The following is a 27,750-nucleotide window of genomic DNA, read 5'->3' on the forward strand; positions in this document are numbered from 1 at the left end:
GGAGGAGGATGATGGCTCGCAGCAGATGAGGCTAGCAGCAGCTTCTGCACTTGTCTGTGTGCTGCCGGATATGTACGCGTGGATGCTCCCGACAACAGAAGACTGATCGAACTAAGGTAGAGTCCAAAATCAACTCTTAAAAGATTTAAAAGACACAGACTGACAGGGATGTGTGGGTCAATAAGACCGTGAAGTGTGTGTGGGGCAGCTAACCTGCTACTACTGTAGCACCACTAGCTCGGCGACATCTGAGAAAAGGGGTTTCTTGAGGTATTTGTGTTTTCTGGCTTTACCGATCGGCTGATATTTTTAAATAATCGTTATCAACCAGATCTTGCGTTCGGGTTCGATACAAGTGTCTCAAGACATGAATTATATTATAAGCCCCGTCAGGGTTTGATCTGATGTGTAACTAAACACCTGCTAGGCAGCCAGCTGCTTGTGTCTCACAGCACACAGTACAGACATTAAACTGGTGTGGTGTCTGATTCTCTCTAACAACATGAAGAACAGCTTCTGTCTGTCCCCCTGCTGGGTCTGTCCTCCGTGACATTCATTCAGGAGTCATGACTGCCTTTTAACTGTAATAACTGCAGTGCAAACAGCTGTCACGTTGCCCTTTGTGTTATCTGTCCTGCTGCTGCTGCTAGTGTAGTAGTGTCAGTGTTTTAAATTGATTGAATATTGATTGAATACTTAATTTGACAGAAATGTAAACGCCACAGTAGTACAGTATTTGGTCTAAAAGGATACCCCTCCCCCCTACTTGTTTCCATTGAGGTCCTGTCGTGCAATCCATAGAGAATTATTGGTCACTGTAGCATGTTAAGTCAAAGCAGAATTTGGAATTGTATTGTAATTCGTAGGAGTTGAGGCATTTACATTTTGTTTGACTCGGTTAAACAGAAAAGTATTCTGAAAATAGCAGATGCAACTACAAGCTTACAAAGGTGTCTATTTTCACAATTTTTTGTTTATATCATTTGACAATTTGGCCAATGTTTCACCAGGTTTTTATGGTATAGTTACAATTACTTTGACGCAGTACATCTCCCCCCCCTCTTGTTTTAGAGGTGTTATAAAGCTCCTAAAAGTCATTAAATTGTCACTTGATGACAAAACATCATTGTCCACTGCATTAGGCCATGGACTCTCATAACTCGGAGAGAGTGCAAAATAAATGGACCAGTAAGGGTTCTGTTGGCACACTCTCTGAGTTACAGAGCCATATTCTGTTCCTTAATGTCAATCCTTTAGCTTGGGACCCCCTCCCCTGGGGACCCCCTCAGGAAGGACCCATCCCTCCCGGACCCCACCTTATCTGTCACACGCCTGTGGTGCTGTTTGTTTTACTTTGTTACTGTCCCATTCCTTGGGGCTATGTTGGGGGGTTGGCTGTTGTGGGAGTGAAAGCTATAAAGGCTGTGGCCCTATGCAGCTCTTGACTTTGAGCCAGACTGGGGTTTCCATTATCATGACAGGTCATGTAAGTTTTGGCTCCTTACTCGAGTAAAATCCTAATTATTTCCAAACTCTGAATTCTGGTATTGCCTCATTATTATGTTCTTCTTAGCATGTGTCCTACAGACTGCCTTAACAGTACCGCGCTATGAGCTTGTAGATCTGCTATTTTTCAACAGAGTATAACACAATGCTTAAAACACCAAAAGGGGTTCCCGCCCAGAATGGGTTAATTATTAGTGATGCACAATATAATCGGTAGCATATCGAAATCGGCCATAAAAAATATACAGAATCTTATTTTCACAGATATTGATGGCCTAATAATGTCGCTTTTGTTTTGTGTATTTCTCATGTTTTGAAGGCGGCATAATCTGTATAATATTGGAATCGGTCAGAATCGGTATCGGCAGATATGACCCTGCCAATAATCGGGGATCGATATCGGTCAGAATATCATAATCGTGCACCCCTATATTATTAAATATGCAGTTTGCAAGCTTGTTGCATATTATATAAGATAGCCGTCATTTTTGATGAACTGAACAAGGTGGACCCTCTTGTAAACAAGTGTAATGCTTTATTGGGTCGTCCACTCACAGTTAACAGTCTTTGTATAGAGAGTATGCGCATGCATAAAGTGAGTGGCAAATCGAGTGGCAAATCGAGTGGCAAAGTGTGTTTAACGTCGTTTAATGCAATCATATTGGACTTTTCTGTTTGGATGTATGAGCTGTCAAGGCCAGAAAGTAGTTTTTTGGCACTCAGTAGGCGTTCCCGCATAACTTCCTGGTTTGATGATGATGTCACGCGCATACCCTCTATTGAGTTGTGCTGGAAATGTACTGTAATTCTGCAAACTGTTAATAAATATTTCAATCAATCAATCAATCAAAGTCATGTCTGAGGCTGAGCTGGCCCCTGTCTTGCTTGATGTGTCACTTTTCTCATGTGTTCACTGATTGATTGTTAATTGATATCGATGAGAAAGCAATCGCATATTGTCGATGTTCATTTTGTTCATTGATTTCCTTATTGTTTAATGTATTGTGTGATTTCTGTGTCCTGGTGTTGAGGGCCTTGTCATGCCTTTTATTCTACGTACTACTATTCTCAGTCACGACGACCTAATTTGGATTAGAAACATGTCTTCTGTGAAAGGCATGTTGAGCCTGAAAATAGCCTATGTATATTGTATAAGCACACACAACGCATGTCTGTGACGCATTTGTGAGATGGGGCTATTTTCGTTTTTTCTTTTATTTTACGAGTATTTGAAGTGGTCAGACTTGCAATAGAAGTCGAAATGGTTAACGCTGTTTCACAAATTTCAGATTAGTAACTTTACCGGAGCCAACGTTAATCTGTGATACTGTATTCTTCTCTGGTATGCTCTGGTCTACTAAGTTACTAACATTGTCTTTTTGTGTTACAGAGCAGCCAGGAATATTCAAAGATGGACGGGTATGTACGGTTGTATAAATGCCACTATATTTTAGGAATCATTCTGCATATTGTATCTATCTAGAGACAGATCTGCCCAGGACTGTTCACCCATTCTGAACGGGAAGCCCTTTTGGTGTTGTTTTTAAGCATTATGTTATACTTTTAGCTATTGAAAAATAGCAGATCTACAAGCTCATAGCACGGCACATAGTGCCGTGCTACGAGCTTGTAGATCTGCTATTTAAAAAAAAATCATGAATATTGTGGTGGAAATCTTTGAATATATTTTCTTCTGGGGGGGGTGTGGGGGAGGGGTGTGTGTGTGTGGGGGGGGGGGGAGGGGGATTAGTATGTAGCCACAACAAACAACAATCCCCCCCCCCGGGTTGTGCTTATAACCACGCCCCCCGGGCAAGTTAAATTTACTGAGGTTAAGGTTAGGGTTAGGTTTAGGTATAGTTTTACTGAGGTTAGGGTTAGGCTGTCAATCACAGCGACTGGCCGATCACAGCGCGTCGTCGACTGCACAACCCGTTGTAGGCTTTGGTATATGTCGCGTCACTGACCGAGCCGCCGGCCCTCCCTCCCCTCCTCCCTCTCTCTCTCTCTGCCACACAGGTTTTCGGGGGACATGCTGAGCGGCGGCCGGGCCTTGCTGGGCGGCGACAGCAGCTCGGTGATGGCTCGCATGCAGAAGAAGTTCTGGAACACCAAGCAGGTGCTGATCAAAGCCACGGGCAAGAAGGAGGACGAGTATGTGGTGTCGTCGGACGCCGATCTGGACGCCAAGCTGGAGGTAATAACGCAAAGAGGACGACATGTTTTGCGTCAAACGACACTTAAACGACCTGGAATCCCTGTTTTGGGCATGTCACAGGTCAAACGTTTAAAAAAAGAAAATAGTGAAACTTTTACCTCCTATAAGCTCACAACGTGTTATGATCTTACGATGCGACGTGCTTTTTTCAGTTTTTGCTATTCATCATACAGCTTAAGGCAAGCCATTCTGGGCGGGAACCCCTTTTGGTGTTTTAAGCATTATGTCATACTTTAGCTATTGAAAAATAGCAGATCTACAAGCTCATAGCGTGCCACCGAGTGGCCACCGAGTGGCCACCGAGTGGCCACCGAGTGGCGCGCTACGAGCTACGAGCTTCTAGGTCTGCTATTTTTGAAAAATCGTGAAAATGTGGCGCAAATCTTTGAATATATATTCTTTCAGAGCGAACGTTTTTAACTCAAATCTTTGCTTCTGGGGGGGGGGGGGGGCCTGGAATTTTTTTAATTGAGGGGGTCCCTGGAACAACATATTTTCAGATGGGGGTCGGCAGCCAATTACATATATTTTTTGGGGGTCCTTGACATGAAAATGTTTAAGAACGACTGGGTTTTTCAGAAAACTGTCAGGATTTAGAAGACATTTGTAGAATCAGCCTCAGGTCCAAATAGGTTAAGATGTTAAATAATTCTAATATACCCTATGATGATAAACAGCTGTATAGCGTAGAGATAAATAAAATTAAAACGCCAACCACCCCCTGAGAGTCTCAGGTTTGATTATGTGGCAACATTGCATTGAATTCAGGTCGTCTGGAACAAGTTTTTGCTCCAGGAAGTAATTTAGTCAGTTCCTTTCTTAACCTTCACTGCCTGGGTTTTAGTGAGGATTATGTTGGGTGAAGAATCGGATTCAGTTTGCTTCGTAACATCACAGTTCAAACAGGTTTCGCTGTATTGAATGACAAGAGAGAGAGGAGTCGAGAGAGAGAGAGAGAGAGGAGTCGAGGACAGAGAAAGTGGAAAAATAAAGATGTGTACATACCGGTATATCTCGTCAAATAATTTAACACCATACTTGATCATACTACAGCGTAACACAAAAGTAGCAGGTCCACCGATGTTGTTTTTGGCAGCAAATTTTGATTTTAGTTTTAGTCCATAGTCTCTTGAATAGTTTTCATTTAGTTTGAGTCACATTTTAGTCACCTGGAATATCTTAGTGTTAGTCTAGTTTTAGTCGACTAAATCTACAGTTGATTTAGTCGACTAAAATGTGTGTTTGGCGGTTCTTGGTGCCGTCGTAATGACTGTTTTTACACTTGCTGAAAATAGCTGATCTACAAGCTCGTAGATCAGCTTGTAGATCAGCTATTTTCAGCATGCAACTAATTGTAAAATTACTTATAGTAGATCTCTTGTCCACTAGTCCCTTCCTAACATTTGAGTCTAGTTTTTATTTGTTGACGAAATTCTCAGTATATATAGTCTTAGTTTTAGTCATCATAGCTTAGTTTTCATTTAGTTTCCATTTAGTTTTCGTCAGTGAAAAAAGGTAGTCGACGAACAATTTTCGTCTTAGTTTTAGTCGACAAAGTCAACACTGAGGTCCACAAGCATTTTGAGCATGTAGATCTGCTGCTACTAATTTCACTCCTGAAATAGTCTCGCGTTAACCAGACCGTTGACTCTCGCAACTTCCAAATGCTTTCATCATACAGTCTGGGACTGTATGATGTTATTATGGTGCCAAAATTCATTCAGCATTTTCACTATTTCACCAGCTATTTCCTGCAGAAGAGAATGGTAGCCCCCAATGACTTTGTTGCAGTAGAAGCAGCAGGTAGACCAAGCAGGACGCTTGGACCATGCTAGAAGGCTTTCTTACTTTTTATTTGTAGTTGTTATGTCCCCACCAAAGATGTTATTTTGTGCAAAACCTCCTTATTGGCTATTTCCCCTACCATAAGCCCTAAATGAATTGAATTGAATGACCGTTTCGTCTTTACACTCGCGCAAATTTATTCTAATATGAATAGAAATCATCTAAGCATGTGTAGCTTGTTGCTTAGCAGGAAAGAAAATACAAAAATAAAATGTAAAGATATTTTCAAATATATTTCGTGAACGGAAATGGCAGCTTCCTTATACTCAGCTCATGGGGGGCTATAGTTCCAGACTCTATATAGCATTCGGAGATTGTGGAATAGTAGTCTGGCTATACGCGAGACTACTGAAAAGTACGCTTTCCACCGACAAAGATGAATATACACTAGTAGTGTATGTAAGAGGCAGATATTTAATACTGTACATGGTGTTTTGAACTTTAGCAACACATTCAGGGTGTGTACATGTTGTTTTGAAACATTAGCATCATATCCTGGTTTTCACGACCTACGCTAGCCGGTACAATGTTTCTTTTTTTAGGTGCCGTTTCAATGACCAGTTTGTGCAGCATGTAAAGAGTAAAAGAAAACCTGACACATTTCACACGGTTAAAAAAAACCAACTCGGGTGATGTTCATGCTTTATTCCAGGGGGGTTCTCAACGTTTTTGGCTGGGGGGACCCCCCCGGGAAATGTATCACGACCCACGCGACCCCCTCCCCCACCCCAATCAATACAAACTGACTGCAAAAATAACCATTTAGGCCTGACGTCGAAATTTATAAAATGTCTTCTAAATCCTGACAGTTTTCTGTCAGGATTTGTGCCACATTTTCACGATTTTTCAAAAATAGCACACCTACAAGCTTGTAGATCTGCTATTTTTAAATAGCTAAAGTATAACATAATGCTTAAAACACCAAAAAGGGTTCCCGCCCAAAATGGATAATAGAGAAAATATATCATAAATGAATACTGAAATATAATCATTAAGGAAATTGAGAGCACCTGGGGTTGAGAACCCCTGCTTTATTCTAATGGTTCGTCGACAGTTGATGTTGAATTATTATTATTAGGCATATAAAAGGAACGGAGTATTGTTGACCGGAGTCACATTTTTATGCAACGCCGTCTTATGACAAAGTATAAAATAAGGTAAAAATAAGTGATTTAATAAAGCTAGCGTTTAGTAGAAGTAAAATTAATCTATATATAGATGCGCCGCTCCCTCTCTCAGCTCCTGTGTCTCAGAATCGGGGGAACGAACGAGAGAATCAGCATTTTTTTCTTCTGTAGTAGCAGAACCTTGTTAGTGTTTCATTGTGGCGAGGCGGGCCGGTCCTGTGAGACCCAAAGGGGCCCGGTTACTGTTACACACACAGCTGCTAAGAGACGCACTACTGAGAGGGCCTTGTTCACTGACGACCAAAGACCTTATTCTGTCGGGCCTGCTTTCATTGTCCCCTCCTCACACATAACCTCCCCCCTCCCATGAGGCAGAGAGCCAGAGAGGAGGAGAGAAGAAGTAGAAGGAGAGAGGAGGAAATGGAGGCTCCAAGTGAGCGTGAGAAAGAGTCACAGGAATACACATAAATGTCATAACATCTTGACATTTAAAAAAAAACATCAAAGAAAATGTCCACTTGATGTATTTGTTTTATTCAGCAGGCCTAGGGAAATGGCCAGCAGCAGCTGCTGTCCATTTTTTTCACCTTCTTGTCTGTTATTGACGTTGTTGTGAATTGGTCCCACTCCGGAACACATAACTAACCTTTTCTCTGTTAGTACAGTTTATGACGGGACAGTAAATACAATCCAGACAGACATATACTGTATATCCCATTTAGACCTGAAAACGATTCCAGAAATGTCTTCCAAATCATGACGGTTTTCTGAAAAACCTATGTTTCTATGTCAGTGGTTCTCAAACATTTTCATGTCAAGGACCTCCAAATATATGTGTAATTGGCCGCCAAACCATATCTGAAAATATGTTGTTCCAGGGACCCCCCCCCCCCACCCCCAGAAGCAAAGATTTGAGTTAAAAATGTTCGCTCTGAAAGAATACATATACAAAGATTTGCGCTGTTTCTCAAAAATAGCACACCTTCAAGCTCGTAGCGCGGCACTCGGTGCTGCGCTATGAGCTTGTAGATCTGCTATATTTATTTTTTTCAATTTACTTTTTATTGAATTTTAATCAAACATACATGTAAACGAAACGACTGACAATTGACAGTACAGACAACCGAAACAAAACAAAACGAGACAATATACGTACAATACACACAAGGGGAGATATCTGCCTCTCTTCTCTATTGATGATCATAATACATAAGTACCTCAAACAGGTGCATCTGTTTCTACAGATTAAACAGGTTTAACTGAATGTATACAAAATCAGGTCTTATGGTAGAGACATGAGTAATCCATCTAAACCAGTTATCTGTGAAGACTTCAACTTGACCTCTAAAGCTGAATGTAATTCTCCATAATAAATATACTATAGATGAAATCAATCCATTCATGATCTTCTATTTTTCAATAGCTAAAGTATAACATAATGCTAAAACACCAAAAGGGGTTCCCGTTCAGAATGGGATAAATATGAGTTCTTAAAGAAGAAAGCGAGAGCAAGCACTCAGTTGAATAATTCCACGTAATGGTGTAACGGGTGCACGGTTCAGGAAGATATAGCCTACGCTGTGAGAATAAATACCAGCACTCACGTTGTATCCTTTTAGGATTCTTGTTTTATTTTTCGATTTCCCCCAGCAGGCAACAACAGACAGATGGACGTTTCGGCCGTGTGGCCTTCTTCAACTCTAAATCTAAATAGCAATGTTTCTGTGTCACTTATAAAGGAAACGTCCATCTGTCTGTTGTTGCCTGCTGGGGGAAATCGAAAAATAAAACAAGAATCCTAAAAGGATACAACGTGAGTGCTGGTATTTATTCTCACAGTGGATAAATATGAGTTCTGCACATGTTCTTTATGAAACGCTTTCATTCACAGGGAACAGAGAAAGGGCCCCCCGTCGTTATAATTATGGTGCCAAATTTCATTCAGAATTTTCACTTATTTCACCAGCCTTTTCCTGCAGAAGAGAATGGTAGCCCCCAATGACTTGGTTGCAGTAGAAGCAGCAGGTAGACCAAGCAGGACGAACCACAGTTGAAAAGGACCAGCATTTGGCAGCCTGCCCATCTAAGGCTTGTTTGGCATGATTTGTGTGGAATTTCCCCGCTGAACAGGGAAGGGGAACTCGACAAACTTGGCCACAACTGCGAGAAGTGTCCATTTTCAATGTGCGTCCAGTACAGTGTGAAATGAAATGGGGAGGTATAGTCTGTGAGCCAGTGAGCCATGTTAAATCAGAGATCTGTTGCAGCTCTGCTGGTCACAGATGTTAAGTCTCCTGTATCCTGGAGGTCTGGGCTAAAGAGGCCACCAGTTACCCTTTTTAGTTAATCAGTAACTACCCTATACTGTATTCTGTATGTGTAATTGTGTATGTGTGTGCCTGAACCACCGCTTCTCTCCTCGGCGCTTAATGCTCAATTTCTGCTCCATTGCACGATCCTGCGCCTAAAAATAGATTGAGAAGCTCACCGCTATATGCGCGGTAGGTACGTGGCTAATGCTGAAACTGTAACATCGTTGTTGTGCTCTATAGCGCTGGAATCTGTGAGGCACGCTCGTGTGCCAAAATGAGCTTGAATTTGATTTCTGTCTTGTCTGAACACCTGTGCTGTAAGATAGCCCACTCTCTTTTGTTTTTGAATTGAGCGAAGATATTCTGACACGGGCACCGTATCTAACACATTTTGGGCGGGAACCCCTGTTGGTGTTTTAAAGCATTATGTTATGCTTTAGTTATTGAAAAATAGCAGATCTACAAGCTCATAGCGCGCCACCGAGTGGCGCGCTATGAGCTTGTAGGTCTGCTATTTTTGAAAAATCGTGAAAATGTGCCTCTCATCTTTCAATATATTATTACAGAGTGAACATTTTTAACTCAAATCTTTGCTTCTGGGGAACATATTTTCAGATGTGGGGGGGGCGGAGGCATATTACATATAATTTTTGGGGTCCTTGACATGAAATATTGAGCACCACTGATACAGAAACATGAGGTTTTTCAGAAAACTGTCAGGATTTTGAAGACATTTACAACTCACAAGACAATTCACGCCTTTCGGGGGCCTCTGTGGACAAGACTTGGACAAGATAAAGACTTTATATATACGTAGGTTGTGAAAACCTTTTAGTGTGCCTATAGCGTGTCTCACTTTATAGTATAGCTCCATGCCAGGGTCTAGGACTAAATTGACAATTTAGGCGGCCGATAAGATATGATTGCACTGACATTGGTTTTGCGTCCATGACGTCACCGTTCAAGATGCAGACAAGACAGACACAATACATTACAAAAAGATACATTACAGGACACGCATCACAGAAGCAGACAGGAACAAGAACAATAGAACATATCCTCTCGGTTTAACGATTTTGGTTTAAAAGCAGAACAGACTGGTGTACAAGAGAATTCTAAGATAAGGTTATGCATGGAGGCAAAACAAACGGTGAGCACAGAATGAGACGGTAAGTGGTCATTGTAATTTCACCGGCAGATATAATGGCTTAACCTCACCTCACAGTGCCCCCCCCTTCCCCCCTCCCCCCCCCGCTTGTTCTCATCAGCAGAGGTAAAATTAGAGCAGACGAGAGGAGGCCCGTGCTCTGAATCACATATTGGGGCTCTGCTGTAATGCTGTATTCTGTACTGTGTGTGTTTGTGTGTGTGTTTGTACTAAAGGGAGGTTTTGCGTAAAGAGAGAGACAGTATGTTGACTGTTGTTGTGTGTATACCCTGTTGTGTAACCACGTGCAGTTGTACAACACACACACACACACACACACACACACACACACACACACACACACACACACACACACACACGGTGTGCAGTGGTGCGCAAATCTGTCCCTCTCTAAGCAAGCGGTCGTCTCTAAAAGTCTTAACCCATTCCGGGCTGGAACCCCTTTTGGTGTTTTAAGCATTTATGTTGTACTTTAGCTATTGAAAAATAGCAGATCTACAAGCTTGTAGCGCGGCACTCGTGCCGTGCTACGAGCTTGTAGGTCGAGCTTTACCTCAAATCTTTGCTTCTGAGGGGTTTCTGGAATAACATATTTTCAGATGGGGGTCCTTGACATGAAATATTGAGCACCACTGACAGAAATGTGAGGTATTTCAGACAACTGTCAGGATTTAGAAGACATTTTTTTTTTAATTTCAACGTCGGGCCTAAAAGTCTTAACCGACTCTTTTGTATGTATCAGCCCCCCCCCCCCCCCCGCCCCCCCTCCCCTCCAATCAGTCCACAGCAGCACAGGAGAGGCCGAGGTTTCGGATTCTATGTTGCCATGACCACCATAAGGGGCCACAGCAGAGATGAAGAGAGATAAATATAAATAATTATGCGAGACAACGGTCTGTACCAGCCAGAGGACTCTGGCTGGCCTCTACGCACGCGCGTGTGTCTGTCTCTCTCAGCGCCATTTAAATTACTACTTTTTATATTGTGAATAATAAGGATTGTAGTCCCAATCACTTTGAACCGTTTTTAAGAGTGTGTGTGTGTGTGTGTGTGTGTGTGTGTGTGTGTGTGTGTGTGTGTGTGTGTGTGTGTGTGTGTGTGTGTGTGTGTGTGTGTGTGTGTGTGTGTGTGTGTGTGTGTGTGTGTGTGTGTGTGTGTGTGTGTGTGTGTGTGTGTGTGTGTGTGTGTGTGTGTGTGTGTGTGTGTGTGTGTGTGTGTGTGTGTGTGTGTGTGTGTCCGACCAGTTCTTCCGCACGGTCCAGTGCACGTGCACAGAGCTGCTGAAGGTGATAGAGAAGTACCAAACGAGAATCACACGTGAGTCACACACACACGCACTTATTCATAATCAGCTGATAGCTTACTCATGCTTCCATTCATTTCATATCCACCTGTTTGATAACAAAACCAGTATTTGTTTGCAACATTTCTCTGCAGGGCACACACACACAAACGCACGCATGCACGCCTTAGGGCATAGTCAACTAGTAAATCCACTAGTCGACCTTGTTGATACTAGTTGACTAGTTGATAAGGAAAAAAAAAAGTTAATTTTTTCCCGATTTTGTAGGCCTCAAGATCAGGTAGATTATAGTTATAGTCACCATGTACACAGTATTTCAATGTACAAATATTTATTTAAAAAAGAAAAAAAGTTTATTTTTTTAATTTATTTTATTTTTGACATAATAGGTAGTTAAACAACTAGTCGACTAGTAAACTAGGCATCTAGTCAAATAGTAAAAATTACTAGAAGTGAATGCCCTAGCACGTGCGCGCACACACGCACACACACACACACACAACTTATCTGTATGTACTGCATATCAACATGAGTTCAAACGCCCAGTAAGCCTGTGTCTCTGTCCTCACACCTGTCCCAATAAGCCTGTGTCTCTGTCCTCACACCTGTCCCAATAAGCCTGTGTCTCTGTCCTCACACCTGTCCCAATAAGCCTGTGTCTCTGTCCTCACACCTGTCCCCAATAAGCCTGTGTCTCTGTCCTCACACCTGTCCCAATAAGCCTGTGTCTCTGTCCTCACACCTGTCCCAATAAGCCTGTGTCTCTGTCCTCACACCTGTCCCAATAAGCCTGTGTCTCTGTCCTCACACCTGTCCCAATAAGCCTGTGTCTCTGTCCTCACACCTGTCCCAATAAGCCTGTGTCTCTGTCCTCACACCTGTCCCAATAAGCCTGTGTCTCTGTCCTCACACCTGTCCCAATAAGCCTGTGTCTCTGTCCTCACACCTGTCCCAATAAGCCTGTGTCTCTGTCCTCACACCTGTCCCAATAAGCCTGTGTCTCTGTCCTCACACCTGTCCCAGTAAGCCTGTGTCTCTGTCCTCACACCTGTCCCAGTAAGCCTGTGTCTCTGTCCTCACACCTGTCCCAATAAGCCTGTGTCTCTGTCCTCACACCTGTCCCAATAAGCCTGTGTCTCTGTCCTCACACCTGTCCCAATAAGCCTGTGTCTCTGTCCTCACACCTGTCCCAATAAGCCTGACGGCAGTGTTGATTTCGTCGACTAAAACTATAAGACGAAGAATGTTCGTCGACTGCCTTTTTCCACTGACCAAAACTAAATGGAAACTAAATCAAAACTAAGCTATGATGACTAAAACTAAGACTAAATGTATTGACAATTTTGTCAACGGCTCAAAACTAGATGCTATGAAGGGGACTAGTGGACATTAAGAGATCCAGTAGAAGTCATTTTACAATTAGTTGCGTGCTGAAAATAGCCGATCTACAAGCTCACAACAACGAAGTCAACACTGTGTCTCTTGTCCTCAGACCTGTCCCAGGAGGAGAACGAGCTGGGCCTGTTCCTGCGCTTCCAGTCGGAACACGACCGCACCAAGGCAGGCAGCATGATGGACGCCACCAGCAGGGCCCTGTGTTCCTCGGCCAAGCAGAGGTCAGACAGACAGACGCATGGGAACGCAATGCGTTATTTATTAGAGCCGCGGCTGTTCCGTTTCCCACTGTCCTTCTTTAAATGTAAGAAACCTCATATTTCGAAAACGTATTACCTTTCCGGATTCGAATTCAAAAGTATCAAAAATAGCAATGCTCACACACACAACTGGTTCAACCCCGGTGGAAAAGGGGCCTCAGAGTTCCAGGGCTGAGAAAGGGCTCTATGCACACATGCCATTTTGGAAGGAACTTGGGACGCCCCTACCTTACTTCCTTCACAGGTGTTACTGATGATACTAATTCTGGGGGCGGCTGTGGCTCAGTAGGTAGAGCAGGTCGTCCAATGATCCGTGGGGTCGGCGGTTCGAATCCCGGCTCCTCCTCCTCCTGTCCACATGTCGGAAGTGTCCTTGGGCAAGACACTGCCTCCAGTGGTTGCTACCATCGGTATGTGAATGTGGGAAGTGAGGACGCTGGCGTCGACTGTTCGCCGCTTCACCTCCCAATGTATGAACGAATGGACCATTGTAAAGCGTTTTGAGTAAGCATAGAAAAGCGCTATAAAAATCCATTATTATTATTATTATTATAATTCAGGCTTTGTTCCATTCTGGTGAAACAGAGTCTGGTTATCTGCTAATCTGCCATTGTCGCATGTTGGCTCACTGGAAACACTCTGCTACACCAGTGGGCCGTGTCATTGAGTCGGTTCCAGAAGGCCCCGTACGGGTGTGTAACTCAAGTGTACAATTGGAACCAAATGGTCATGGGTCCATTTGGTTCCATTTGTACTTTTGTACTCTCAGAGTTATGGGGGGTCATTGAAATTAACAGGTTCGAGAACCACTGTACACTAAATGGAACAGAGGCTTAATTAGTATCATCGGTAACACCTGTGAAGGAAGTAGGGAGTTATTCTGTGTGCATAGAGCCCATTCAGTATTTTAGCCGTGACGTGAGCGCCCCCTCCAGAGATACTTCCGGGTCCTACTTTTGTGTCGCTTTTGTGTCCCCATAGAGTTATACTGTGACGCTCCGTCGGACTAAATCTGCGAAAACAACCACGAAAGTCTAATTTTACTGCTTTCTTCGCAAAAACAAAGCTGAGCCCAAATCTGGCTGTGACAGGCCGTCTTCCCCACACGGAATACTATCGCCATTTTATTTCATTGTGTCAACTAAATCCTCATTAATTGCAAACTAGATTCAACATACTCAACCCTGCACACATTCTAAATATGCCCCTGAAATATTGTACTGAGCAAATGGACTGTTACCACCTTCAATAATAATGATAATAATAGTCTTTATTGTCTCCACATCATATATTTTCTTTGTCATGGACACTTGTACAAAACAATAATAATTCTACTCGAGTTGGAAGCATTAAGACCCATTTTAACCCTCAATGGCTTCCTTTCTGAAAAATAACACCATTGTAAAAAGATTCACGCGTTTAGATATTCTATTTACAATGAGATGTGGACGGGAGCTGGTGCCACTTGGACCCGGACGTAACGTAGCACTACAAAATGGCGTCGGACTTAAATACTGAATTGCTGTGTCTGTCCGTCCCCGCTGCAGGCTGGCCCTGTGTCCTCCGCTGCAGCGCATGCAGCAGGAGGTGGAGACGTTCCGGCGGAGGGCCATCGCCGACACGCTGCTGACGGTGGGCCGCATGGAGAAGTCTCGCACCGAGTACCGAGGGGCCTTGCTCTGGATGAAGGACGTCTCCCAGGAGCTGGACCCCGACACGTACAAACAGCTGGAGAAGTTCCGCAAGGTAATAACGTTAACCCATTTAGGGCCTGACGTCGAAATTAAAAAAAAGTTTGCTCTGAAAGAATATATATTCAAAGATTTGTTTTCCGCATTTTTACGATTTTTCTAAATGAGCTATTTTGTTTAGATCTGCTATTTTTCAATAGCTAAAGTATAACATAATGCTTAGTTAAAACACCAAAATCCCAGAATGGGATAATAATAAAACTTTATTTGTATAGCACCTTTCATGACATGAAATGCAGCTCAAAGTGCTTTACAGAGCAATGGAGAAAGAAAAGAAAAGCAAGGCATAAACATTAAAAAATAATAGCAGTAATGCAATACAGTGAGGACATGAATAACACACATTTTAAAAGGATCGTAGGTACGGTAGTTTTGCCCATGGGCACAGGGATCGTAGGTACGGTAGTAGCCCACGGGTCACGGGGATCCCATCGCGGTTCTACTCGTGTAGCTGGACAAGCTGAACCATAACGACAGGCTTAACGGACACATCCTGGCTCCTACAAGCTACAAAACATCATGTCGTATCAAAATGTATTATTAGTACTAAACGCGATGGTTAAATATTAAGGTTAGATACAGTATAAACAATATGTAACAATAACGTATGATTCTTCCTCAACATGCATACTGTAGGTGTTTTGTGCATAGGTTTCCTTGCCGAAGCGGCTGGATGGCACTTAACCCGCCTTCTAATGAGAGCGCAAAATCTCTCTTGGAAGAGCCACCCATCGACAAATCTAATATATTGTAACCTTCCCCGTGTTTCTTCACTAGAGGAACACCGTTTGCCGGACACTGCTACAGAGCTGACAATGAGGTTATATCTTCCCTTCTTCTCTGGAGTCCTGCCTCAAAGCAGACCAGAGGTAGAAAACTGTCGTTCCCTGAGGATGCCATCGCTATAGGGAGTCAGAGACACATGCATCAGTAAGCAGGAACTGGGGACGGCAATGAAGGACCGGGAAGTCCGGCGTAGCATTGTTGAAATCCATGATCTCGACCGCGGGGGCGAAAAATGATGATGTGCCTTGCCGTAGTAGTGCAACAATGCAGGTGTGTGTTGGGTTAAAATGTCATTGGTGTGTGTGTGCGTGTGCGCGCTCAGGTCCAAGCCCAGGTGCGGGGAACGAAGGGTCAGTTTGAGAAGCTGAAGAACGACGTGTGTCAGAAGGTGGACATGCTCGGAGCGAGCCGCTGTAACATGCTGTCTCACTCCCTCTGCACCTACCAGGTCTGTGTGGGCTTTCATTCATTCATACTTTGAAATATCTATTATTTTGTGTTGTTGCGCTGGTTCACGTGTCTAATGCAGTGGAAGTGCAAGCCCATTATTTATTGGGTATAGAGAGTATGCACATGCATGATTTTCCCATCGGGACACGCCCCCCTCATCTAGACTGAGTGGCAAAACATTGAGCAGCTTGGAGTTTGGAAGCGCTCGTTGGAAATCACTCAACCGTCCTGCCGTACCACCTGTTTCTAAATGTCACATAATGCAGGAGGCAGCAAAATGTTGTGTTATTGAAAACAAGCACTTCCAAACTCTTGACACTTAGAAAAATAATCAAATGCAGGGCATTTCTTGACAGAAAGTAGCTCATAACGTTTCTATGGTGGATTTTTATGAAACAAAAACTTTGCAGATAGAGGATAATTCAAGCTTTTCGTACAGCTGCAATGTTGGTGAGTTTAACATTGTTTAATCCAATCAGACAGGACGTTTCTGTTTGGATGAATGGGCTGTCAAGGCCAGAAAGTAGTTTTTTGCCACTCAATGGGCGTTCCCGCATAACTTCCAGGTACGATGATGTCATGTGCATACCCTCTATTTGAGCCACGGACCACCATTTGATGAGATTTAGCCTCTCGAACCCAAAACCAAAGAATATCTTGTTATCGTTGGATAAGATTTTGTCCACAATTCCATGCTGTATTGATGTTGGTACCATACGAGAGAGAACAGGCAAAAGGTTGAATTGTGTAGACTTCTTGTAAATTAAGTAATGCAGATGTTTAACAATAATGTGACTCTTGAGAGCGTAAAATGAACGCTCCCAAGAGTTAAAGATCTAATAAGGGTCCATTTGGTTACCAACTCTCCATCATTTTAGCTGGGGGACCACCTGGAACTGCCTCAAGGATACACTGGTGGTCCCCGGACCACTGGTTGAAAAGCAGCTGGCCTAATGCGACCAATTAACATAACTAAAAATAGCTACTGAAACTATCAAATAGTGATATATGTGCTGACCTATCTCAAGCAAGTTCCATGTCTCTGCAATTATATTTTTCCTAAGTAGGTGACCTTTGGAACAAACTGTTCCAGGGCCATGTGGTCCATTAGGTTAAGGGGCCTATCTCCTCTTTCCATAACATGAGACAGCTTGGTCTACACAGAGTAATCTAGTAAGAGAGTGGCGACACTAGCGTTGACTCCTTAGAGTATATATTAATAGAGACGGCAATGGATTTCTCCTCCCATCCACTTGCATTAAGTTGCAAGCGCATGAGGCGATTTCACTCCTCCTTCCGGGTAGGAACAGAGTGCATTCTGGGATGACTATCATTGCACACGTTCACGTATGAAACAGCGTTCACGTGTCATGAACGTTCGCAATGATAGTCAACGGACCAGCGCGTTCATGTGTTTGGGTCAAAACTGCAATACCAAATTCGGCCACTATGTCCATTTCGCCTCAGGGTTTCCTCCGGGTGCCGTCTCTATTCATATATACTCTAAGGTTGACTCCCATTGTAACGATGGAATGCGGAAGTGCTCATTCTATCTCAATGGGATAGTTCCAATGTTTGGAACTACAGCCCATAGGCACCCGCTTTGCGGCGAGATCAAGGCGTGTCGCTACTCTCCTACTGTACACTCTGGGTCTACACAAGTACAGCTGTGTACAGATGCTAGTATGTCGCAGTTACTTGCCCCATAATATCAAACCCTTGACGCAGAGTGCCAAGCAGGGAGACATTAGGTCCCATTTTTATAGCCTGTATTGTGACTATCGGGGATCGAACCTCCAACCTCCCAGTCTCAGGGCGGACATGTTTCAGTCGTGAGATTTTATTTTTTGCTTTAATCCGTGTGTGTGTTTGCGTGTGCGTGCGTGCGTGCAGACCACTCTGCTGACGTTCTGGGAGAAGACGGCCCACGCCATGTCAGGAATCCACAAGGCCTTCCAGGGACACGTCGCCTACCAGTTCACCACACTGAAGGTACATTATTTACAACCGTGTGTGTGTGTGTGTGTGTGTGTGTGTGTGTGTGTGTGTGTGTGTGTGTGTGTGTGTGTGCGTGTGCGTGTGCGCGTGTGTGCGTGCGGTTAGAGGAAGAGAGGAGGGACGGGCAGAGTGAAGTCACAAAGGAAAGGAAGCAAGATAGATGCGAAGGGAAACAAGATAAGGGAGGGAAGCTAGGAAAGGAGTTAAGGGAAGATAGGTTATGTGGGAGGAAAGGAAATATACGATGCATTGGCTGATATGGTGCCCCCCCCCCCCCCACACCTTCTCTCTCTCTCTCTCAGGATCTGAGGGACCCCCTGGAAGAGTTCACAGAGATGCAGACAAAACAAATTGAAGAAAAGAAGTCCACACAGAGCCACACAGACAAGTGAGGACATCAACGCACACACACACACACACACACACACACACACACACACACACACACACACACACACACACACACACACACACACACACACACACACACACACACACACACACACACACACACACACACACACACACACACACACACACACACACGCGCGCATGCATGCATGCATGCATGCATGCATGCACGAGCGCGGCACACACACACGCGCACACACCTCATGTCCCATCATCAGTCATACTTTCGTGTGCCTAATTGGGCAGCTAGCCAGGCAGTACAGCTGCAGCAGGTGCTCGTTTACTTGTTAGTCCATAGGGCTGTGAAGTGCTGTGAATGTGTGTGTGGCACCGGCGAGCGTAGTACAGTGTCTTCACAATGCGGCTGTTAAACTCACTGCTGTTAGAAGTTACAGCAGCACCCCCGCCCCCGCCCCCCCCCCCCCCCCCCCCCCCCCCCCCCCCCCCCCGAACAAGGCCTCATTATTTTGTGCCAGGTCTGTGGGAGTTAAAAAGTAACAATTCGGGCTCCTACCCTGTTACGACCCAAAATGTCTAGGGGAAATGGGGTAGACAACATATTAAAGTGACAGGAAACCGCACTCAAAGTTTAAAAAGATTTATTTTTTTACTTGTTCTCTTCAAAAAGAGTGGTGCAACTCCCCTCTCCCCCTGCCCCTCTCTCTCTCTCTCTCTCTCTCTCTCTCTCATTAGCAGCCAAGTAGCAGCACTACTATCTCTCTCTCTCTGTTTCTGGCACAACAGCGCCACTTTTGCCCCTACTGGTACTCTAAACATAGTAACATAGGAACATAGTCACATAGTCACATAGGTTAAGACAGACATTGCTGTTCCTTGGAGTGGTTGCACCACTCAAAAAGTCTTACAGAGTTCAAGGGTTTGTGTTCACATAGCCTGGAACTCACCTATGCTTTTTATGGCATAGGCATATATGTAAATAAAAACGTCTGGGTTTCCGAGGCTAGTGTTGCAACGCTGTACAGAGTGCAACGTTGGAGGAAGCACTCGAGTGGTGAATGAAGGAGAGCACAGGGAACTGGGATGACGAGTAAGGCAACATGCCGAGCTCGGTCTCTGTATAGTCCACGAGACGGAAGTGTCCCGCTGAAACTATTAAGCCCCAACAATATACGAGGCCGTGGTTGACATGATTTTAGAAGAGATAAAGGGAGAGGAGATGGAAAGGAAAGTCCCTCTCTGCCTGGGCTAGTGAGAGAGACGCCACTCGAAATGTGATTGCCTCAGTCTTACGTGATTTTTTTTCTTCTCTTTTTGATCTTTCTTTATTTGTTTGTTTGTTTGTTTCTTTATTGCTTGCTTTCTTTCTTGCTTTCTTTCTCTCTTTCTTCTCTCTCTCTGTCCTCCACTCCATCTTTAGCCTGGTGTCGCTGGATGAGGACAAGCTGTCGGAAGAGGCCTCTGAAAGTGGTACGTACCGTCCCCTGCAGGCTGAAATATGTAATGAATATGTTGCTGGGAGCTGTGACCTTTTAGGCCTGACGTCGAGCTTGTAGATCTGCTATTTTTCAATAGCTAAAGTATAACATAATGCTTAGTTAAAACACCAAAAGGGGTTCCCGCCCAAAATGGGTTAATAGAGACGTCACCCAGAGGAAACACTGAAGCGCAATGGACACGGTGGCCGAAAGTAGGTACTGCAGCTCGAGCTCGATGACCAGGAACGTGCAGAGAGTGTTAGATAGGCAGGGGCTGAGATTCCGTAAGAGGGCACTTTTGGAAGAAAATAGCCGATCTACAAGCTCTCAACGCGTCGCAGCGCGACGCGCTGAGAGCTTGTAGATCAGCTATTTTCGACTACTGGAGATGCGGCGATGACATGAACGCGCTGTGCCGTTGACTATCATTGCGCCGTTTGCGCGCGTTCACGTATGAAACATAGCGTTCACGTGTCAACGGACCAGCGCTGGCTCGAGCTGCAATGACAAATTCGGCCACTATGTCCATTTCGCCTCAGGGTTTCCTCCGGGTGCCGTCTCTATTAATATATACTCTAAGGTCTTACCCTGCTGCCTGTGTCGTTGACCCCCCCTCTACCCCCCGGTTGTTTCCTCTACAGGCCCAGCCCACAGTGCTGATGGACGGAGCCAAGGCAGTCTGGATAGCGGTAAGCATGAGTGCTCATTCTAGCCTATAGGTGGCGGAAGTGGCTTGCACTGGCCCAATTTCACAGAGGATGTTACGACGTCAGGCCACGCCACACTATCCTCCCCCCCAATCCAGTTTGCGAAAATCCAGTTTGTGACCTCAATTTGTGAGAAATTGCCGATCTACAAGCTTGTAGACCTGCTATTTTTCACAATTAAATTGAAACTAAACTGAAACATTGAACACATTTGAATGCCTCAACTCCTTGTCAGTACAGTACACGGTGGGGGGGGGGTCCCCAGTTCAAATATGATTATTTTGGGGGCCTGAAAAGGCTAAGAACCCTTGATCCAGAGCCATCTAATAGAAGAGTTTATGATATTGAGGGGGCAGAAACCGAGCGCTCGAGCGCTGTTCATGCAGCCCTGAACTGAGCCAAGCTGGAGTTGGAAATACATTGTTTTCAACGAGGGCGGCACAAACAAGAGCTATTTTAAGCATGTGTGCAACATGCCAACTGTTTTAAAGTATTGTACAGTAACAACTAAAGTCTCTGTAATGTTTATGTTGTACTATTACCGCAAAACAATTTAAAATAAAGGGATTTAAGACCATTAAAGCTGGGCTGTTGCCTGAGTCCAATGCATTTCTGCCTATACTTCCGGTCCAGGACTTGGCCCAGTTGGTTGTCCCCACGCTCAATGCGTAGTCTATGTAGGAGAGCCGCCATCGGACTGAAGCCCCATGAAGTGATCGCAGTTTGCGTCTATATCTAAGGCTCCGCCCCGATCTAGCACACACTCCTGGGTCTAGTAACTCCACATCTTTGTTAACCCCAGCGCTGTACGACCTCAGTGGACCGTTCAACCCGGACGGCAGCACCGACGACTTTATGCTCATGGCCTGCGACGACCTTCCCCAGCCGAGTCTCTCATCTCGCCAGCTCCAGCCCTATCTCCCACCAGCTCAGGACCCCCTCCTCCTCTTCCAGTCCCCCCCTCTTCCCCAGGCAGAGGACCCGGCGGACACCCTATGGGGCTTTGGAGACTTCCAGTCCGCTGCTCCTCCTTCGCAGCTGCCCGCCGTTACCGGTAACGAGGCTGGCTGTGTATTGGTCACGCGAGCACTCGATGCAGCGCTCTTTATTTAATTTTCTCCCTGTTGCACCGCAGGCTTCTTTGCTTTAATACTCCCTTTTGAAAAACTGGCACACTGGGTTTCTCTGCAGCTTGTTGCTCTCTCTCTCTCTCTCTCTCTCTCTCGGGCTTAGACGTACAGTAATGAAAATACTTCTCTCCTTCTTCAGGCTGACCTGCAGCTCTGCTGTAGAGGTAATATACCTTTAGATCTATGCTTCCAGCCCCAGGTATAGCTGCTGCAGTCTCGTGGGATATTAAATCTCAGATCCTTAATTCCCTCCAGAGCTGCTGCTGCACTACTCTTCTCGGCATGGAGAATAAATAACATACCTTTTTTTTTCCTGAGTCTCCTCCTCCTCCTCCTGCAGGAGAATCTACCTTTCCTCAGATCTGCAAATTCCCTACAGTGCCGTACTTTCTGTTCTCCTACCTGGCATGAAGAAGAATAGCAAAAGTCTTGTTCTTGGTCTCCTGTCTCCTTATTCAGAGAATCTAACCTGTTCTTCTCAGGCCTGTTAATTAGTTCCCTCCGGTGCTGCACTTCACTACTTCTTCTCCTGGCATGAAGGGAAACTTAAACTCTTTTCCGAGTCTCTCCTCTCTTCTATAGAATCTGCCTTTCCTCGGTTCAGACTTTGACCTTTTTCCAGTGTCTGTTTTACCAGTGTGTGTTTGTGTTTCTTAAACAAGTTTGCCTCGTGCTTGTTTACGAACCACTCCCCCTCTCCCCCTATCAGGCGGAGACCTCCTCCTCTCTGGGCCTCGGTCGTCGGTGGCGTACGGCGAGGGCGAAAGGGGAGACCTGAACTTCCTCAAAGATCTCCTCAGCCCCGGAGGCGCCGGGAGCGGGGGGAACAGCGGACGACGAGTTCAGCAGGGAGTGGGAGGACGCCTTTGGGCTGTTGGACCAGCCCAGCTGCCCCCCAGCTGCTGCTGCTACGACCGCCATGCCTCTCTCCGGACCTGCTGGGGCCCAGCGGCCGTCCCAGCCCCCCAGTCCCACGGGGGGCTTCCTGCCCTCCCAGCTCCTGGACCACAGCCTCAGCTCCACAGGTCAGGTTGAAACTTTTGAGCTTGTTAGATAGAGCTGCAATTTTTTTTTTGCTTTTAAAAAAGAAAAAAAAAGAGAAATGGAATCCTGGAAAGTGACCGTTTTTGGACATATGAGGTTTCCACCCGGCAGCGACAATATAGCTTGTTATAGGTGTATTGAGTGAGTATATATACTGTATATATTTATTATTTAATTATTATTTTTATAATTAATAAATAGCTCTATATTCTGATTTAGGACTGAGGCCGATACAATAGCATGTACATAGCAACAATAACCCCAAAAGGGGTTCCCGTCCTGAATGGGGGTCACGACCCCTCGGGGGGGTTGCCAAATTATTTTGGGGGATTATTTTAAAAAAAAGGGGGGGGGGGGGGGGGGGGGGGGGGGGGGGTTATGCAACTGAATGGCTGGAAACACTGGGTGAAAAAAATGGGTTACAAAATCATGGGATAAAAAAAACTGTGGTGATTTTGTCAGCTCGTATCAAGTGTGTGTGTGTGTGTGTGTGTGTGTGTGTGTGTGTGTGTGTGTGTGTGTGTGTGTGTGTGTGTGTGTGTGTGTGTGTGTGTGTGTGTGTGTGTGTGTGTGTGTGTGTGTGTGTGTGTGTGTGTGTGTGTGTGTGTGTGTGTGTGTGTGTGTGTGTGTGTGTGTGTGTGTGTGTGTGTGTGTGTGTGTGTGTGTGTGTGTGACTGACTGTGTACTAATGGTTCAATGTTGGTGGTCCTTATCCCAGGTTGGGCTACGCCACCCATGTTCCAAGCCCCGCCTCTACAACCCCCTCCCCCCGCCGGTCAGGCCCAATCGGCACAGGCTGCTCCCAGTTCAACAGCCAATGGTAAGACGGATGCTTCGTGATGTGATTGTAAACAAAACATACAAACTTTGTTTGTTTTACAATTAAAAGAAACCGGTTACATTTTAAAACTATATTATGTATATATTACTCTGGCTCATTTGGGGTGAATTTCGGCATTTTCAAAATAAAATACCCTGTGCATCCTGTCGGCAGGGAAGTGACAGTGTAATTAACGGTGGCAGGCTGGCAGCCAATTTTAACTAATTTAGAGCCGAGACAAGATTCTATTAAATGTCTTCTAAATCCTGACAGTTTTCTGGAAAAACCTATGTTAAATGTGAATGCAAATAAAGGTGTGTGTGTGTGTGTGTGTGTGTGTGTGTGTGTGTGTGTGTGTGTGTGTGTGTGTGTGTGTGTGTGTGTGGTGTGTGGTGTGTGGTGTGTGGTGTGTGTGTGTGTGTGTGTGTGTGTGTGCGTGCAGCTCCTAAAGGTGGGTCCAGGGACATGTCGGCCTGGTTCAACCTGTTCGCTGACCTGGACCCCCTGTCCAACCCCGACGCCATCGGACGATCTGAGGACGAACTGCTCAACGCCTGAGGCAGTCTGTGTGTGTGTGCATGTGTGCTCAACAGGAGAATCCTTTTGCTTCAACCCTGCAAGTAAATGAACACACCCAAACACTAATACATCATGCACACATGTAAATACAAGCACGCACACACACACACCTAACATCCTACATGCAAACATACTACTCACACATACATCCATTTACATACACTAACTCACACACACACACACACACCTCCATTTACGTTGGAGTTGACAGACTCAATGGAAGACACTGGAATTGGAACTCCCGACACATTCGTAAAGGAAGCAGAACATTAGTTTCCAGCGTGTGCAGAATGATGCTTTGCGGCATCGATAATGCGGCTGAACCCACAAAGGAAATCTTTCACTCGTCCATGTTTAACTGCTCGGCAGAGGAGAATGTCAGAGGAGAACGTCCCCGGTCTCTTTTGGAAGTGTGTCTGTTCGTCTGCGTATCCGTGTTTTTAAGCTGTGTTTGCGTTTTTGGGCGTGCGTTTGTTTGCCGTGTTCTTGAATGTCTGCACCTTCTAATGCGGTGGTTGGTGGTCCTTGAGGGAGTTCCAGGGGGTCCTCCCCCCCAGCTAAATGATAGTTTGGAACCAAACCAAAATGTAACTCTGAGAGTGTACACATGGAACCAAATGGACCCGTTGACAGTGGTTTTACAATATAAATTGGGGTACCGGAGATAGAAAATGAATGCCATTAAATCGGGGGTCCGTAGCCTAATGCGTGTGACACTGGGGGGTCCATGAAATTAATATGTTTCGGAATCACTGCTATGCCCGTGAAAATCCTCTCTTCACTGGCTGGCATATCTTTTCAAAATAAATGTGGATTTGGGGGTCCTTGACATGAAAACAGTTTGGGAACCAATGTTCTAATGGACACAGCCTTGGAGTATCTCTACTTAAAGCTTCGCTGCTGTATGCTGTTTAAATGCTAATATAATGTTATACCTGAGATCAGATTTTAAAAATGTCTTCTACATCCTGACAGTTTTCTGAAAAAGCTATGTTTCTATGTCCGTGGTTCTTCGATTTTTCAAAAAATAGCAGACCAACAAGCTTGTGCTATGAGCTTGTAGATCTGCTATTTTTCAATAGCTAAAGCATAACATAATGCTAACACCAAAAGGGGTTCCCGGCCCAAAATGGGTTAATTAACCACATGAACCCTAACAACCCTCTTCTGGCCGCATGTCATAATAATAGGTGATCATTTGGCAAACATTAGCAGATCTATAAACTTATAGACGGGCCGCCATTTTTGGTGGAAGAGATTTGGTGTAGAGCAGTGGTTCTCGGTCCAGCGACTCTCGTGTTCCTTGAGGGGCTCCCTTACACTCCAGTGTTGTTTTTGTCGACTAAGACAAAGAATGTTCGTCGACTACCTTTTTTCAGACTAAAGACTAAATATATGGACAATTTCGTCAGAAACTGGACCAAAATGTTAGGAAGGGACTAGTGGACAAGAGATCCAGTATAAGTCATTTTACACTAAATATAAGTCAAGCTCACAACTGCGACGTGTTGTGAGCTTGTAGATCGGCTATTTTCAGCAAGTGTAAAATGAGCCATTACGACGGCATCAAGGCCCGCCAAAATACATTTTAGTCGACTAAATCAACTGTAGATTTAGTCGACTGAAATCTTATGACATTTAGTCGACCAAAACTAGACTAACACTAAGACATTCCAGGTGACTAAGATATGACTAAAACTAAATGAAGTTTCATTCCAAAGATAAATAGAAATTTGCTGCCAAAAACAACACTGTTACACTCTCAGAGTCCTTGTAATAAATAAAAAAAGGTTTGAGAACCACTGCTGTAAAGGGAGAAATAAAAAAGGAGTGGGGCCCCAGGACAGACCCCTGTGGGACCCCGGCGGTCACTGAAGTATATACTGTAGGATTTCATGTTAATGACCACCCAAGAGTATAGTACATACAGTAATAATGAGATGTATCGTACTGTATCTGACCCCGTTTATAAAACAGGGTTATGTATTCATTTGACAGCGAGTCCATATATGCACACTATAACGGTATGGTCCCTCATGCATAGTCATTTTACACTGGGTTGCATGCTGAAAATATCAGATCTACAAGCTCACAAAGCGTCGCGCTGCGACGCGTTGCGAGCTTGTAGATCGCCTACTTTCAGCAAGTGTAAAATCAGTCATTACGACGGCATCAAGGCCCGCCAAAATACATTTTAGTCGACTAAATCAACTGTAGATTTGGTCGACTAAAATTAGACTAACATTAAGACATTCCAGGTGACTAAAATATGACTAAAACTAAATGATAGCTATTCAAGAGACAAGTGGCTCCATTTTCGTCACCCCTAAACCCCTTGTCCCTAAACTTCTTTGCCTTTTTTTTTTTTTTTTTTACTATTTTGCAAAACATTTTTGAATAGTTAAAATGGCCAGTCTACAAGCTCACAACGTGTCAATGTAGATTGGCTAGTTGAACTATTCAAAAAATGTTTTTCAAAATAGCTAAAAAAAAAAAAGGCAAAGAAGTTTAGGGATAAGGGGGTTAGCGGTGACGAAAATGGAGCCCTTAAGACTAAAACTAAAATCTAAATTTGCTGTCAAAAACAACAATAATGCATAGTATGCACAAAATGTCTACTGTGCTGAGTGTGCTCTGTGTACGGAAGACGCATGCAGAGCCACCAGAGAGACAGGGAAACCTGCTCGGCTGTTGTGACCCAACCAGCTTTTATTCAACATCCTGGTTTAGGTTTAGGTCAAGGAAGCTTTGAGAAGGAAAGGAAGTGGTCACGTGACTGGGCTGCACCATGACACTTTCATGGAGGCTTCCATGGGAGCCAGTCACGTGACCACTTCTTTTCCTTCTCAAAGCTTCCTTGGTGTAGGTTTTTTGGCACCTGGAAATTTGGGTAAAAAGCAGGAAGTTAAGTGCTCAAATTTAGCGGGGTGGCACCCCGGAAGCTCTGTATTCAGTTGTCCTTGAAGAAAATGTTAATTTAAGTAAAACATTTTTGAATCCAGGACAAAGGAATATTAAATGATAACGGGCTACTTTCACCCTGTCTTTCCATTTGATTTTACTATAGTTATACGCAATTAACCCCTGGAACCCAAGCTAGAGCCAATATTAATATCACTATTTATGAAAATGTCCAAATATCTATTTTTGTTGAGCACTACACTGGGCAGAAAAGGAAAGAAAAAAAAAACAAGAAAAAATAATAATAATAAGAAAACCTAATATCTATTTTATGTGTGCTGTATTTTCCAAATGTACAGAATGATTTCTTTGGGGGGATATATTGATGATGGTATTGTATTATTGAGAGACGTTTTGACACTGGAGAACTCGACTGTATTTACCATGCCACGTATTTCTATAGCTTTATTATCGAATAACTGTCATCACTGGATTTTTATTGGCCAGAGTTCCGTTTAAAAAAGGATTCGTTGGAGGTGCAGGTTCTCTTTGACGGAGCTCGAGGTCTGATTTATTTTGTCACTCATTGTATGGGCCGATTCA

At 44.4% G+C, this 27,750-nt stretch overlaps 1 protein-coding gene across 1 annotated transcript; it reads left to right on the plus strand.

The window, feature by feature from the left end:
- On the plus strand, nucleotides 1-27,099 carry ical1 (islet cell autoantigen 1-like). Its single transcript, XM_079495634.1, is given in 15 exon segments — nucleotides 1-116; nucleotides 2,897-2,925; nucleotides 3,526-3,703; nucleotides 11,421-11,493; nucleotides 12,972-13,095; nucleotides 14,682-14,880; nucleotides 15,994-16,119; nucleotides 18,015-18,113; nucleotides 18,422-18,507; nucleotides 19,909-19,958; nucleotides 20,608-20,655; nucleotides 22,513-22,636; nucleotides 22,638-22,828; nucleotides 23,566-23,667; nucleotides 24,110-27,099. Coding segments are annotated over 14 exon segments (1,524 nt in total). The 5' UTR covers nucleotides 1-116; nucleotides 2,897-2,917; the 3' UTR covers nucleotides 24,226-27,099.
- Nucleotides 27,100-27,750: the final 651 nt, after the last annotated feature.

Source organism: Electrona antarctica, assembly GCF_951216825.1.
Source record: "Electrona antarctica genome assembly, chromosome: 24".
NCBI classification, from domain to species: Eukaryota; Metazoa; Chordata; class Actinopteri; order Myctophiformes; family Myctophidae; genus Electrona; species Electrona antarctica.